Below are 15,831 nucleotides of genomic sequence, written 5' to 3' on the forward strand. Positions count from 1 at the left end.
AAATAAATCGAAAAGAAGGAAAAAGCGTTCTTCCTGGAAGTTTGAGAAAGATGGAACTGATAAATCAAGATGACAAAGGGTCCGTTAAAAGGCGTATTAATTCTTGATGCAGTTGTGAGAAAATGGAAAAGGTCAGGAAAGTTTTCATGAATTAAATAGGGACTGGCACAGCAGATGCTGTTCAGCAAGTGTTCGCTGTGCCTGGCGCTTGCCGGCGTGTCAGCTTCGGTTCGAGTTAGACGTCGCCCTGAGCGGGGCTGCCAGCAAACGCCCGTTTGCAGCTTGGCCCATTCTCGGCTTCGTACTTGAGTTCTCTTTTCAGCATGATGCAAGGCTTCCACTTTTTAAATTGATAGAGTGTTGTTTATTTAACAGTGCTGCTTGCAATCCAGTTGAAAGGCTAAATCACTAGAAATTTTTCGTCTGAATTAAGAACTAAACCACAAGACCTTTGCTTTTTTCCCCATGTAAAGCAGTATTTAATTAGGAAAGAGCATCACTCAGACTATCTAGAAAGTGAAAAACTCACTTTAAATCTCATGCACAGATTAAATGTGGAGAATTCAGACTGTAATTAAGAAGCATTAAAATACGTTTTTTTTTCTATTGAATACGTATTTTTATGTTCTAAATTATTTCAGTTTTCTACAACTTACAGCGATACTTAGTTGCCTGGTTAGTCTCTCAACAAAAGTGATTGCTTTTTTTTTAGTCCGTTGCTTTGTTACCAAACACAGCTGCCATGTCCAGTTGTTTCTTGTTACGCTAAAGGCAGCTACTGGGCTCCATAAAGACGCTGCTGTTGAGCTAAAATCTTGATTCTGGAGCATGACATGATGAACTAGATAATGAAATACACTGTTGTCTGATGCAAAATCCTAATTAAGTTTCCTCCCCAAACATTGCACCTGTGCACATTTGTCAACAGTGAGCATCAGCTAATGTTCCTGACACTATAATTAAGGTTTTATGTTAGACGAGAGAGACAAAGCTGTTGTGTGCCGTGTGTGTGTTTATCAGCTACAGGAAGCAGAAGATGAGGGTATGAGTGCTCTGAAGAGATGTCAAATAATTCAGTATTTTCCTTCTCATTGGGGCTTTCACTGGGGGGAAGGGGTGTAATTTAATTTGGGTTTGTTTTTTTTTTTTTTCTTTTAAGCAAGCATACAGTTTTTGGTTTTGAAACGAATTCCTGAGACAGATGACTCCCTCAGTTTCCTTTTAGATCAAAAATCTCATAGTCTGAGCCTTCATGAAGAGGAAGAGAGGAGAAAAGGAAAAAAAGGCTGTATAATTTAAAGAATATTTTGTCAAGACATGTAACTAGGTGTGCATTATATGATAAAATGAAGCCGTGGAGGCAACATTTATGATTTATTTCATAAGCAACTGCATTTGTGTAAAAAAGCCAGATATTTCCTCCCAGTGGATTTTTTAATGTTTTTTTCCTGTGGTTTTTTTTTTAAACAGCTAGAGATAATGACTTTTGCAACCTATATAACTCAGCTATCCCTTCCATGATTTATCTTAATTTACCCTAAAAGGTGGCGCTTTAAAGCATCTAGACCGTGTAAGACTCGGACCCTTCTTTCAAAAGCAGTTTATGGTTCTGAGTGTTCAAATCTGACATGAGAACACGAGGGCTGTTGAGAAGCTTGCTCTGTCCAGTTCAGCTGTTCCAAGAATCACCTCTGTGTGGTGGTGCTTGATGAACAGGATAGAAGTGCTAAACTTTTTTGTTTGCAGATGATGAAAGCCATGAACAAATCCAACGAGCACGTTCTAGCCGGGGGCGCATGCTTCAATGAGAAGGCAGACTCGCATCTGGTGTGTGTGCAGAACGATGACGGGAATTACCAGACGCAGGCCATCAGCATCCACAACCAGCCGAGGAAGGGTGAGAACGGGGGTTCACGGGGAGGCTGTGCCCTCCCGGCGCTCTGCGGGACTTCTTTGCTGTTTGCGTTACCGTTCCAGCGCATGGCTTGGAATCAGTCAGAACTGGGTTTGTCTGCATTTAACTGGGTTTCTCTTAGACGTTCAGAGGAAGCAGTTCTGACAGCTGGCATTACTGAACAGGCAGCTTTGTTAGACGTGCAACACAAGGACCAGTCACACGTTGCTCTCTCTGACCTTTATCCCCGTGGCGGTTTATTCCCCCTTGCAGAATCCACGAGCTCCGATATCGGGGGCACACCGTGGGGTTTGCATCCTGTGGACAGTCCGCGTCATGCTTCTCAAGGCCAATGGCGCTGTCCCGAGTTTGTCCGAGAGGTGTTCTAGCAACTGCATGGGTCGAGCCCACCTGAAGCACGTGGCAGCTCGCCCCCTTGTAAATGCGGTCACACTTCTTGGGGCTAGCGGTGCTCGCAGGGCTGTAACTGGCTTAGGCAACATCTCTGCATTAACAATGAGAGCTGGCTTTGGTGGTTTTGGAGACTACAGGTGAGGTTGTGGCTGCCTGTGCTTGACCTATGCAATGTGAAAGGAGGAAGATGAGATTTAGTATGAGAGAAAGGTAAAGAGGAATAATGAACAGCGGTGGCATTTTAATAGTCTGTCTTCAAGAAACTCCTCATGTTCAACTCAGTTAGACCATCTAATTTCCAGGCTTTATTTTGTTTAGAGTAGACCGAAGGGCTGCAGCAGCAGCGCTTTGAGAATTTAAACATTTCAGGTTTTGGAAGATTTCTGGCAAAAGCATTCATACTATCTCCAAATGAGAACAAGCAAGACAGAGGCCAACGTTTATGTTTTACAAGTATCCCCAGTCACTCCAGTGACTGCCATGGGATGTCACTCAGGACTCACGGGCTTATCTGACTTGATTTTACATGTGGGACAAGAAGAGGAATTTCCAGGATGAATTTCATGATGATTAGTGGTTATTTACAAGAACTTCCAATCAGGTGGCTTTCGCCTGTGGCCTGGCCAGTAGGTTGGTGTTACAGTGTGATCCATAAACAGCTCACTTACCATTTTTGCCAGCTATGTGGGAACATTTAGAAGTTAATTATGTACTTGGTTACCCTAAACTAGGAGTCCTGAAACTTTGAGGTGGGTATGGGAAGAGGGAGAGTGATGTGAAATATGAGTGTTCATTAAGGTTGACAAAAACTGTTCTCCAGTTTAGAGATAACTGTGATTTGTCCTTTGATACCCAAACCTGTGATGTGCTTTAAAGTCACCGTAATTCTGAGCAGCATTTGTCCTGATTTAGATTAATCACCTTTCTGGATGATAGAGCTGTGATGCCTGAGTCTTGTGCAAGGCATTGTTTTGATGAAAGCCTCACTAAATCACTCCTGTTGTTGTTGTTGTTGTTGTTGCAGTGACTGGTGCCAGCTTCTTTGTGTTCAGTGGAGCTTTAAAATCCTCTTCAGGCTACCTTGCCAAATCCAGTATAGTAGAAGGTAAGAACTGAACTGCTTGCTTAAAACGTGTTGCTTCACTCTTAACACAGCTCTGCTGTTTCGCCTTGGGCATTTGAATCATGCTGCTGCTTCAGCTTTATTCTGCTTTTTTAGCCAAAAAAACCCCACCCCAAACCTGTTTCCTTTAATGAGGAGGAACTTCTCTAGATGCTGTAGAACAGGGACACAAGAAAATGAGAGTAAGACATGAAATACCTGGCTTGTGAGCCTGGGATCAGTTTACTTGTTTGGGCTGAATTAGAAAATTGTGAGCCTAAGAAATATGGAATATGTAATCCACCAGCCAGGAGAGGAAGCCTTGCTGAACATACTCTGTTCCCAAATAGTTCTGCATTATGGAGGACTATGGATGTGTGTTGTTTAGGTGCTTGTAGGTGGGCAGATGAGAACATGAAACGTCAAGATTGTTGAGCTGGTACCTCTCTGCTTTGGTTTATTCTCCTTTTAGCAGTTGCCATATCACACAAATGTTGACTGTGTACACTGAGTCGAAAGCGGTTATTGCTTGTTAGCTGAGCTGCAGAACTTTGTAGTCTAAGCTCACCGCAGGTGTGACAGCGCACCCAGCTGTGTTTTAAGTGTGAGTGAGGGATGCAAGAAGCCCGTGCGTGCAGTGGGTTAGCACGGCTCCACAGACGAGCAGGAGCTCCGTAAGCTGCGCCAGTGTGGGAGCTTGCAGCTGTACGAGCGTGCAGTCCGTGGGAAAGCAGCCCCCTCACCGTCAGTCACTATCCGTAGGCCATCGTAGCATTTTCTGTGTCTAAAGTGGTGCTTTAGTGCAAGACAAAGGTACAGGTGGATTCAGGCAAGGAGTCTGTGCACTGGCGAAGTGGATCACTCCTGGGTTATTTCAGCAGTAACTGAGACTGATCCAACCCACGTTCTGTATGTCACCACTGTCAGGCACACGGTGACTTCTCAGAAGCTCTGCTGCTGCTGGTGTGCTGCTTCCCGTGCCAGCAGAGGCGATAGTGGAAGGGAGGGGGCATCACACGGGGTGGTGGCAAGGTTTGTGGCAAGCTAATGCGCCCATTGCTAGAGGCAGCTTTACCTGGTAGATGGACTTGAAATCATTCTTGTGTTTCCCTACTCAGCACTCATCAGTGCTACACCCTAGGAATGTGAGAGTTCAGAAATGGTCTTACGTAGTGCTGCTGCCTATGATTCTTAAAATAGATATTTAACTTTTTTGTTGCAAAAAAGAAGAATGTTTAGTTTATTTTTTAATGTATAGGCTCAGTTCAGTGTGGCCTATCTTGGTTTACAAGGATTTCTTTGTTTCCTAGATGGAGTAATGGTCCAGATAACTGCCGAGAACATGGACTCTTTGAGGCAGGCCTTGAGGGAGATGAAAGACTTCACCATCACTTGTGGCAAAGTAGATGCAGAAGATCCTCAGGAACACGTTCATATTCAGTGGGTAGAAGATGATAAGAACTTTAATAAAGGGTAAGTAGAGGGATTGCTTGCCATTGAAAGGTGACCTTTGACTGTATTTGTTAAAAATTTTAATTGGTCTTACTAAGGTGCATGAGTCTTCAATAGGAATTAGAAGTTTGTGCCTCTATTTTGAGTGATAAGCGGCAACTAAATGTAATGAAAATGGAAGGGAGATACCAGAGCTTTGGGGCATCAATTTAGAAAGTTGTCAATGCTATGGATTTTTTGCCATTGCTGATATCCAGTTATTGGAAACCACTGATCTGTCTCCAGTGCCGAGTGCTGAACCCTGCACAGTGTGGTCACTTTGCTCTCTTGATGCTTAGTTTCCATTAAGTAATGCTGGAAATAAAACTGCTGAACATCAGTAGTATATTCGGACTCTTGATAGTTAAGCCAAAAAAAGGTGCGTATGGCAGCTGAAGTATTTATGGCAGTGAAGTGCTCTTGTGATTGGCACAGTGTTTAAAGACTCAGCATCTAGGAAGAAGGGTATTTCTGTAATTTCAGGCTCTCAAGTCTTTGCTTCTGTGCTTAAGTGCCGGGCTGTGTAAACAGCATTTCAGGTGCTGCTGGCCTGCACTGCGGGTACAAATGAATAAAAACCCTCAAATCTCTATGTAAGGCCTCAGTGCTGTGTTACCACTTTGAGATCTCAGCTCTGGTGCAAAGCTTTGTCAAAAACCTGCAGAAAGGTCCTTCCTGCGCCTGGCCTGTGCGTGTTGGCCAGGGCAGGTGTCAGGGTCAGAGCTGCAGTTCTCTTTTGCGAGGGTCTCCCTTCAGCTCATGTCTTCTCCTAAGTCAGTTCTTACCCCTTCCCCTCCCTTTTACAGTGTGGTGAGCCCTATTGATGGCAAATCGATGGAGTCTATAACAAGCGTGAAGATATTTCACGGCTCAGAGTACAAGGCAAACGGAAAGGTCATCCGGTGGACAGAGGTGAGTCAGTCAGACTGAGCTGGTGTGCACCAACACTTGGCATTTGGGGATTGCAGCTACCACCTTCTCACCAAAATTAAAGAGCAAAGTCTTCAGAAGAGACCAGTGTTAGCTTTCCTACCTGCAAGGAAAGATTCAGCATGGCATCGTGCAGAATAAAATACCTTAACACTGAGGTGCACCTCGGCCTGCTCCCACAGCCAGCCTCTAGGGCCTGCCCGGCCGCCCCTTCTTGTACTCGGTTGTTGAACACGAGGGGTACCAGACTATGTTATCCAGGGTAACAGCTGAATTAATCTGCATTTGTGTTAAAATCTACCTTCTTAAATGAAGACAAACTTTAATAATTATTTTTTTAATGTTATTTTTGAGCCACTGGCTCTAAAATGTTGCAGGTTAAAAGGAAAGTGCTGCGGCAGAGGTCACTTGCAGGAAGTGCTGGCATAGCTGATGGCACCTGTGGCTCTGCCAGCACTCAGATGCTAACGTTAAACAATTCCTTCAAGTGTCTCACTTAACCTGCCCAGGAGGAACAGAGTTGCTTGCTGCCTTAGCATCCGTCTTCCCAAGTCAGCTGCGCTCAACAGAGATAAGTTCAGCGACAACTACAGTACAAATGCTCAGGCTGGGATGGCTTCTACTGAAGTCTACTGGTGAATTTCCGTAATGAGGCTTTTGACCAGAACTGAAAGGTTTTTTTGAGAACACAACTATTTAATTCTTTCCTTTGAAGTGTTTTATGTTTTTCCACCCTAAGGGGGCTTTGTCTTCAGGGTTTTGGCTTGTCTTCCCTAAGCAGCTCTTCTTTAAGTAAAAAGTTTAAATGGCATCTTAGTAATCTTATTTTCTAGGCCCTCATGTCCTGTGTTACCTCTTTCCTTCAGGTGTTCTTCCTGGAAAACGATGAGCAACATAATGGTCTAAGTGACCCAGCTGATCACAGCAGGCTGACTGAAAACGTGGCAAAGGCTTTCTGTTTAGCGCTCTGTCCTCATCTTAAATTGCTGAAAGAAGACGGAATGACTAAGCTGGGTCTGCGTGTGACACTTGACTCAGATCAAGTAAGTCATGAATAGTTTTGGTTTACCTGGGGAGGGTTCCCTTGGTTGTTCCCCAAACAGGAAATAGAGCACTTCAGCCATTCCCTTGGTTAAAGAAGTACTGAGACTAAACACTAGTCCAGTGGTTTTTGGTGTTTGGGGCCATCTGTTAAAATTGGAGAGCTCGTGCTGAACCTGAGTTAACGCCGGGCTTGACTCCATCTGCCGCTGGCAGCACCTGCTCTGTAGTCAGAGACCTGCGAGTTGCAGGTGCTCAAAGACACTAAATTGGCTTTTTCACCAGAAGGGAAAGATGGGTGCCTGTTAAATGTAGTCTTGGGTGAGCACAGAACGTGGTTTGCCAAGTGTGGCTGTTCTTCAAAGCTCACACTGCATATGAGGCAGAGAAGCAGATGGAAGGTCCCCTTGAGAGTGCTCCTGAGGAACCGCTACAAGCAGAGCCAGGGGTCTCCTGGCAGGACAGCTGGCGTCGCCTTGGTGGGGACACGCTCTTAGCATCAGCCAGCTTTTAAATGCTGCGTGACTTAATCTGGTAATGCAGGGTGCAGTTCCTGTTGATCTGAATGATGTGCTTCGACAAAGGAGTAGGGAAGAAAAAGAAACTACTACTGTCTAGGCAGCCACTGGGAACGCAGGGAGCAAAAACAAGTGGAAAAGCAGGTTTAGTGCCTGCTCCAGCCTGCTCATGTCTGACTTGCCCCAGCAGAGGCCGTGGCGGCTCCCTTACTGCCCCCTGCCTCATGTCCTGTTCTCTGTAAAACCCGCTTTTGCTTTGTATTTTTTAGGTTGGTTACCAAGCTGGGAGTAACGGCCAGCCCCTGCCCACTCAGTACATGAATGACCTGGACAGTGCCTTAGTTCCAGTGATTCATGGAGGGGCGTGTCAGTTGAGCGAGGGGCCAGTCATAATGGAGCTCATCTTTTATATTCTGGAAAACATCTCATAAGAGGACTTCATTTTCTGTTCAGACCTGTTCCAGCAGCAGTTGTATCTGAATCATTTGCACTTTAAAACTGGAAAATTAAGCTTTTGTTAACACTATCGGGGGAGGAGGGGGGAGGAGGGAGGGACAGTTGTTCCATAATTCTAAATCTTCTATGCATTGTCAACAAACAGAGGATCAGGGCAGCTTCTCTACTACAACATGGCTATGCTATCCTTGCAGCTAATACACTTCTGTTACTGTTTAGAAAAATGCTCATGTTTAAAGACTTACAGTCATGTACTCTAAATGCTCAAACGGGTGCAAAGATCACTGGGGCGTAAATAAAACGTGAAACTCCAATCTTGTCCTGTCTGTAGATGGACATGTAAGAAACAACCACGACCTCCATTCTGACCTCATTGTTAATGCTGTCTGTGGTTATTCTGTAGACATTAAAAAGTAACGTTTACATTATTTTGACCAGATTATTGGTTGAAATACGTGTGGAGTAGCCCTTGAAAGATAGGGGAAGATTTCCTAGCCATAACTACATTTGTATGTGCGTCCGAACGAGCACAACGGCAGGCATCTCTCTCTGAAAGCGGTGTTACGTAAACTGCAGTTTTGTGTGTGTAATAGGCTAGTTTCCTTTTTTCCCCTAGTTCCTCTAAAACCCCGTCACCTTGGCAGATTTCTATAATCTCCTAGAACAACTCTGCTGTTCCGTACTTTGTTTACAAATCTATATGAAGCAGAGGAAATATTAGCCGTAAAGTGCAGTTATATCTCGTTCCTCTTCCTCAGTAGGTCCTGCTTTTTAAAGAAAAGTAACACCCAGGGCAGCTTTAAGTCTCCTCCTTGCTGTAGTGTAACGCTAGTGTCATGTAATACAAGACAGCTCGCACTTTGTATTAGCAGCACCATGTAAAAGCTTACCCGTGATAAAATACAGAGTGGCTGTTTTTGCATGTTCTGCTGAAAAAGGCTTTCTGGTCAGCTCTGAACAGTTGCACTTGGCTCAGTGCTCTTGATCTCACCTGAGAGGGTTTTAGTAAGGAAAGCAGCTGCTCACATCTGCCGTGACCTTGCGAAGCTGGAATTGTTGAGCATCAGCTGGAGGAAATATGGTTCCACATTTGTGTTGTCTCTGTGGAAAGCTGCCAACTGGTGGGAGAGACTAAGAGCAGGAGAAGGGGTTTGCTTTGCTGAGCCGTAACCGCGGCACAGCACCTGGTTTTGAGTTGCTCCTGGGAAGGGGGTGGTGGTGGTGAAGGTTTCTCCTCCTGTCTGCACAGAAAATCAGTTTGGGAAGAGAGGGGCTAATTTACGGTGAACACAGTATCTCAGCCCTTATGTCATCCCTACTCACAGTCAGTTCTGGTGGATGCAGCAGTGGTAGTTTTGGTTTTGCTGTAGGTGAGTAATGCAGGCATCCTTTCCAATATAAAGAGAAGTGCAAGGCTACTGTGAGACACATGCTCTATTTTTTAAACAAATATACTGCATTAGCTGGGCAAAGGAAAAGGTAACTGTACGCATAGCAATGTATTTTATGTGAAGACAGCACAGTTTATGTCCAGAGTGCATTTGTGAATAAATGGCTACTGCTTTTTAAAACAAAAAAGCAAAGTCTGACAAATCCAATATTGCAAATTACGGCTGTCACCACCCAACACCTGGAGAAGGCAGGCCAGGGACCTGGGGTCAAACTCCAGAATTAAACACTGGCCAGCAAGAGATAGCACAGCCCAACACCTGAAAGGGCAAAAGTGTGACATCCGAGTGAACCCTCACCTCCACCATTGGGAAAAGGTGGCTGGCTTAACGCGGCTTCCTCACGTGTCACGACAGGCAAACCTTAAGCTATTACCCAATCGCAAGCCTCCCTATGTATTTGTGCAGCGGAGCAGGACGAATGTTCCTTTCAGCCTCCCCTCTGCACCCTGTTTTTTTCACACTTTGGGACACGGTGCGGCACTACACGGCGTAGGCAAGATTCACTGTCGGGTAGAGCATTCCATAAACCAAGTAATAATCTTCCTTCTAGAGCCTGCACTCCAGCTTTGCCACAGCAGCGGCTTTCCAGTTACCTTAGTTGCATTGTTATGCTTAATAATGCGGTAAAAGAGGTGAAAAATCTTTATCTTCTCTTCCTTTGCCCCAAACGTCTTTTAGGTTTGGATTATGTTTGTGCAAAACACTATCAAGTGGTGACTGACATGTTTGCTTCAACCATAGCCTTTTAAATGACCTTAATTACCATGTTGTTAAGAAATGAGTACTTGTTTTAGAAAAAAAAAATTGTACTTTTAAAATTCAGTTAGTTAACACTGCAAAAAACTGCATATTATATTTTTATTTTCGACATGTAGTTTTGTATATTAAATTTATTGAAATTAAAAACTAAACACTGTACTGTCTTCATCTGCTCAGGAAGACAGAGGCAGCAGCGCTGCCTTACTTGTCTGGACTCTCTTCTGTCTCCACCCTCGCCCCATCTCACCGGCTGGTGCAGGAGCCCCAGCGCAGGCACAGCCTCTCCTTTGAGATCAGTTGTCTGTGTTAGCTCACAGAAAATTAAAACCACAAACATACTTGGTACCATTTTCATATGCTGCTGATCCAAAGCATTCCTGAAAATAGTCAGAATCCAGTTTTCTGTATCACAGAGTGGCTATTCTCCCCATCACCTGGAAAAACTGTAAAAGCCTGTTTTTGTAAAAATACAAGGGACATCTGGGAAGCAGCAGGCTCTACCATACATTTTTTCCCTCCTCTTTTTTTTTGAATGAAAAAGAAAAAAAGAAAAAGGATGAAGGCACAGTACCCAGGCTGCACTGAAGCAGCAGTGCAGCAAGCACGGCAGGCAGGGGTAGCCAAAACAAAACTGTACATCTGCAAACACCTGCTGCTAAGAAGTTTTGCATTCTGCTCTTCTGAAAGGCAACAGCCCATGTAGCTTCGTGTGGCAATGGCATGCGCAAAAATACCCACACAGGCCTTGAAAAGAGAGAACAGAGAAAGCAGTAGCAGACTGTTGATGTACCATGTTGGCTGCTCGTACACGTGAAGAAATGAATTCTAGTAAAGGTCTTACCTGTGACTTGACTGAAAAGTTTTTGCACTGCCTCAGGGAATTTTTAAGGGGCTAAACTTTCCACACACCTCTGCATAGTTAATGTAACATTCATTCTGGTGCTACATTAGTAGTCCCACGTTAAGGCAATTCTGTCTATCTTGTGTAGACTAGTAACAATCCCCTGCAGCAGCACGTTTCCAGAGCCTTACATTTGCCTTAAAGTTATTAATAAGCACTATGGCTGTTATCGAAGTAGACATTAGGTTCAGTAGTGCATTCGTTTAACGTCTTTGGTGCTTGCAGCTAGCAGCATCTTTCGATATCCGTTCATCCCACATCTTTTAACATTCCAATATGGATCTGGGGCGGGAAAAACAAACAAACAAAAAAACCAAAATCACCTGATGCAGTACTTAACAGATTTTTCACAATTCAAGGTCAAATTACATGTAAAATGCTGACATTAATTTTCTGGATGGTCAACTAGAAAAATCAATGGAGCAGAATTATTAAGCTCTCATGACTGAAAATGCTGAGGGTGTCCAGTCAGGGCACAAGGTGAGGCTGTTGTTTTGGATATGGCAGCTCATGGGTGCTTCCTGACCTCTCTGGCTGAGAGGAAGAAATCTCCAGACAAACAGTCCCTTTGGTGCCACCAAAATTCAGACGCATGTATTGAAACAAAGACTTCTCGATCTGTGAAGTCTAACACAATCAGGAATTTCAGTGTGGCAAACAGGGGATGTCACTGTGAAGCTGGTGAACATCAGCTTAATGGCCATTTATAAAAGCAAAGCAAAACACTACACTAAGGAAGAGGGAGCACACAAACTTGAGGAGCTCAAGTGAAGGAAAAGGGATCAGTTATTAGAAACTGTGTTTACAGATCATCTCTTTTCCAGGAGAAAAGGCGAGCTGTCCCAGTCCAATAAATACCTGCTCAGAAGGGGTCAGCACACTCACAGACCTGCCTGTAACGCCCTGCGCCTGCAGGCCAAAAGGACAACTGGCTGTCCCTAGTGAGTCCGTGTCCTCTCCGTGGTTTTATGAGCATAAGCTGTGGGAGAAGCAAGGACCTAAGCTTCAGGGTATCGGTGATTGTGTCCAACTGATCGGAATTTTCTTTCAAATATCAGACACACAAATAAAAGTAGGCTGATGGACTTTTGGTACTTTCAGGAAATTCATGTAGAAAATCAGTTAAAAAAAAACCCACCAGAATTTTTGGTATGTATTTGCCAGTGTTTGTTTTTTGGGGTTTTTTTGGGGTCTTTTTTAAGAAGGGAGAAGAGCACAGTATGAGAAGGGAAGACAGCCTCTAAAATCAGGCAGTTTCTGTAGAGGCTGGCAAGAGGAGGAAGCCCACCCCTTGTTCATCCTTCTGGTATACAGCCACCTTAGCAGCACAGAGCTCCTCTCCTGTACTGGCTGTGAGCACAGTGCGCGCCAGGCACAGTTCTTCAGGGAGTCTGTGTTCAACTGCACAGTTTCTCCCAGCCCAGAAGGCTCAAGCACCCCGGAAGAATGCCTGTCTCCAATAGTTTCCCTTTCAGGCGAAGTCACACAGACTCTCACAGGATGAACAAATGCCCTTCTCTAGCTTCTGGCAGGGGAAGAAAGGTCCTTGCTAACTCTGAAAGGTTCTGTGCTAACAAGAAGGATGGAGAGAAGGCACTCTCTCCCTTAGAAAAGACCTGTCAGTCTTATTTTCTAAATATTATTCTAAGTAAAGGTAATGCTAGGAGTTCTCCCTGCATTTCAAGTGATGGTGAAGTAGCATCTCTGATACACAAACAAATCAGAGATTCTGCAACCTCATTTCTGAAATTACGTCAACTCACCACTACAAATATAAAGATGAACAGTATCAAAGCCAGAGCAGTATAACTGGGTCAATGTCAATAAAAGACAGTATTCAAGCAGAGTTTATCTGTGGCCTGTCAAGTTCTGGCCCCATCACCTGTTGACATAGTATTCGTACCTCAGAGAGAACTAATGTTCAAGGACCAGCCAATTTTCTGTAACTGTCTGAAGATCTTGACCACTGAGGGGCTCCCTGAGTCTCACTTTTACCTCCAGTTTCCCTCCAGTGGGCTTTCTGCCATCAAAAATCTGAAAGAACCACAAAAACAGGAGCAGTTAGTGCACATATGAACAATACTGCCAAACTATAATGCCTCAGGCAACCACTGACTTTATTTTCCCACGACTCGAAGATGACAGAGATCACCTGGAGGTGACTGTGATGCCAGGAGGTGGTGCAGCCGCGTGATTCCCTGGATTCATCATCCAGCAGATCGGGTTCCCCCCACAACCCATGCTGGGCAGCTGTGCCACGCTGAGGGCAGCAGTGTCCCAAGCACATCTATGATGCAGCCTGAGAGTTTGTTGGCTTTTTTTTAAGGTTTCACCTAGTGGTTTCCTACTGGCAGCTCTCTAGCCACTCTGGTAGTCCTCACTGAACCCTTTGATCTGTTAGCTACCAACTCAAATATTTTTGGGAGTCATCTGAATTTCTGGTCCTGACAAAACTATCTTGATACAGAAAATTTGCACAAGAGAATCCCCAAGAAGTTCCCAGAACTGTCACAGCTTCAGGAGGTGACACAACAAAGAACAGCCCGTTGTCTATCAAATTTATCCAGTACAAACCTGTCAAGCGGATACAGATAGAGACATGCAATGCAAACATTAGTTTTCCCTTTGTGTTCAAATCCTAGTAACAAGAACACACTTCACCCATAAAAACGTACCTCAATGATCTCTCTAACTTCACATTCTGATTCCAGCTTGTCCAGTTTCAAGTGCGCTGTCCCCACCTGCTTGTCACTTCTGAAAAAGGACCTGTTTCAAAGAATTCTTCCTTATTTAAATGGATAAGGTTTTCCAGAACATTAAAGAGAAGCTAAGAGGTCACTATTTGCATCATCACTGCAAGGGCTGGTCTAAACACGCTACTAGAACCCTACAAACAAGGGTGCAAGGGCAAAACCCTTAGCAAAGTAGACTACAAGGACAAGATATGGAAGTACTCATTTGTTAATTATTCTCTTGCAACCAAATTAAAGATGAGGACAGCAGGAAGAAAAACCACTAAACTAGCACCTGGATTGGCACATCCCTGCACAGGGCAACAGGGAAGAACGGCCTCACAGCCAGGACAGACTGCAACCTTCTGCAACGGCTGCCTGGCTGAAAAACTTCCCAAGGAAGTTGCATCTCTCAGCAAAACAAACTTTTCACAGGCGAATGCTGGTTTTGGCAAACTACTTGTCAGGAAAAAGTCACCCAAATCATTCTGTTTTATTGTGATAAATCAAAACACTCAGTTTCAACAAGAACAAACATTTTGTTCGGCTGTTCTGATTCACCTTCAGACTGGTAGTTTTACTCAAGAACTACTGTTTTAGAATTTCTACTCTGCTACACACAGAGCATTTTTATCTTGCATGGAAAACAATCAACTTTTTTTCAGCTACAATCACTTTTACTTATCAGCTTTATCAGCAAGACATCCATCTTTATCTTAACAGAGACAAGTGGTGCAATCCTTACCTAGACACACTCCTCCAAAAGGCAACAGCAAAGACTAAAGCACACTAATTCCACAGAAGTGTTCAGCTCAAAACACTGGATGTCTTTGCCTGCATCCAAGCATTCCCCTGAATCAGTCTCCAAAAGTTTGATAAACAACTAAAATCTAGATATTCTGGAGGTAGGACAGCCACACCTGTCACGTTTTAGACAGGAAATCTGCCAAGAATTCAGAAGCTTCCTTTTTTATGCCATTCTGTTTAGGAAAAAGGCAAGCAAGCACACCAACAAACATACAAAAAATAAACCACAGTATAAGGAACCTGAAATCCAGACTTTAATGGCAATTTCTGGCTTCTGTGTTCAGAAATGCTGCAGCTCTTGTAGCACCTGAGTCTCTCCAGACTGGGAGGACAATGGTCCGGTACCATCAGTCCCCACTGCAGCAAGCTCGGACACTTTAGATGGGGTAAAGAACGCAAGACCAGGACTACTCTGAATGCACTGGGAAGTGCAGCCAGTCACTGCTGGAAAGGACATCCTCTCTAAAAACCTGTTGCTGAAGGAGTTGAAAGACTCCAGCTCAGTTGTTCAAATTGCTTCTTATTTGTCAGTTTGTCCATCTCAACACAAATTGCTGTAGTAAGGAAAACCAGTGTCACCAGGGCTGAGAGTGCTGCCTCCAAACATGCCACCTATGAATTTTGTTGACAGAAAGCCTTCCAAAGATGAGACTGTATTGTCTATCGATGAGGAAACTCACAAAATCATGTAGAAAAGTTCAGAATTTATTAGCCTACACACTAGAATACTTCCCTTACTTCCCAAGCACCTTAAAATGAAGGATTACATAATCGTACTGCAGTATGTTGGACACTTTGTTACTTTAAAAAAAAGAGAATCAGCAATTTTTCTAGCTTTTTTTTTAAGGCACATTTCCATTTTATAGTTCAAGAACCAGTAAAGACTAGTTCATCCCTGATCAGTTCTAGGGCGGCTGGAGTGAAGAATGTGAAGTTGCTCTAGGCCATGGTTTCAGAAACAGCTCTGGGGAAATCTCCTTTTATCTTCAGAAGCTTTTAGGAGAGGTTTAAGGAGAGACTTTTCCTCTGGAAAAAGACATTGCTGGGGTTTTATATGAAAGTGTTTTTTAAACTGAAATTTAATATATGTGACCTGAAACAACTCTCCTTTGCTCACCAAGAGAAAATAAATCTTAAGAGATGGTCAAAGAGCTACTGGAGACCTCAAAACTACATCTACAAAAGTATTATTCATTTATAGCCCTGAGAAAGACGGGGAGCAGATAGTAGAAAAAGAGAGTGTAGAAAAGAGCCTGAAATGTGTGATCCTCCCCTGTCTCGTGAGAAGATGACAAAGAAGGTGATCAGTGGGCATTTCTTCTTTTTTTCCTCTTT

At 43.9% G+C, this 15,831-nt stretch overlaps 2 protein-coding genes across 3 annotated transcripts in view; one reads left to right on the forward strand and one right to left on the reverse strand.

The window, feature by feature from the left end:
- ZFYVE9 (zinc finger, FYVE domain containing 9) overlaps nucleotides 1-8,138 on the forward strand; it is a 38,564-nt gene extending 30,426 nt beyond the window's left edge. For both annotated transcript variants that reach the window (XM_009872014.1, XM_009872015.1), the window contains 6 exons: nucleotides 1,747-1,897; nucleotides 3,333-3,413; nucleotides 4,721-4,883; nucleotides 5,708-5,813; nucleotides 6,698-6,874; nucleotides 7,660-8,138. In XM_009872014.1, coding sequence (XP_009870316.1) covers nucleotides 1,747-1,897; nucleotides 3,333-3,413; nucleotides 4,721-4,883; nucleotides 5,708-5,813; nucleotides 6,698-6,874; nucleotides 7,660-7,821 — 840 coding nt within the window. In that variant the 3' untranslated portion in view covers nucleotides 7,822-8,138. The remainder of the gene's footprint in view (nucleotides 1-1,746; nucleotides 1,898-3,332; nucleotides 3,414-4,720; nucleotides 4,884-5,707; nucleotides 5,814-6,697; nucleotides 6,875-7,659) is intronic.
- Nucleotides 8,139-10,942: 2,804 nt separating this feature from the next.
- The window catches only part of CC2D1B (coiled-coil and C2 domain containing 1B), a gene marked incomplete at its 5' end in the record, with an annotated part of 23,605 nt that continues 18,716 nt past the window's right edge, over nucleotides 10,943-15,831 (reverse strand). The window contains 3 exons of the mRNA XM_009872016.1: nucleotides 10,943-11,239; nucleotides 12,861-12,991; nucleotides 13,633-13,723. Coding sequence (XP_009870318.1) covers nucleotides 12,872-12,991; nucleotides 13,633-13,723 — 211 coding nt within the window. The remainder of the gene's footprint in view (nucleotides 11,240-12,860; nucleotides 12,992-13,632; nucleotides 13,724-15,831) is intronic.

Source organism: Apaloderma vittatum, unplaced genomic scaffold (assembly GCF_000703405.1).
Source record: "Apaloderma vittatum isolate BGI_N311 unplaced genomic scaffold, ASM70340v1 scaffold3986, whole genome shotgun sequence".
In the NCBI taxonomy this organism is placed as follows: domain Eukaryota; kingdom Metazoa; phylum Chordata; class Aves; order Trogoniformes; family Trogonidae; genus Apaloderma; species Apaloderma vittatum.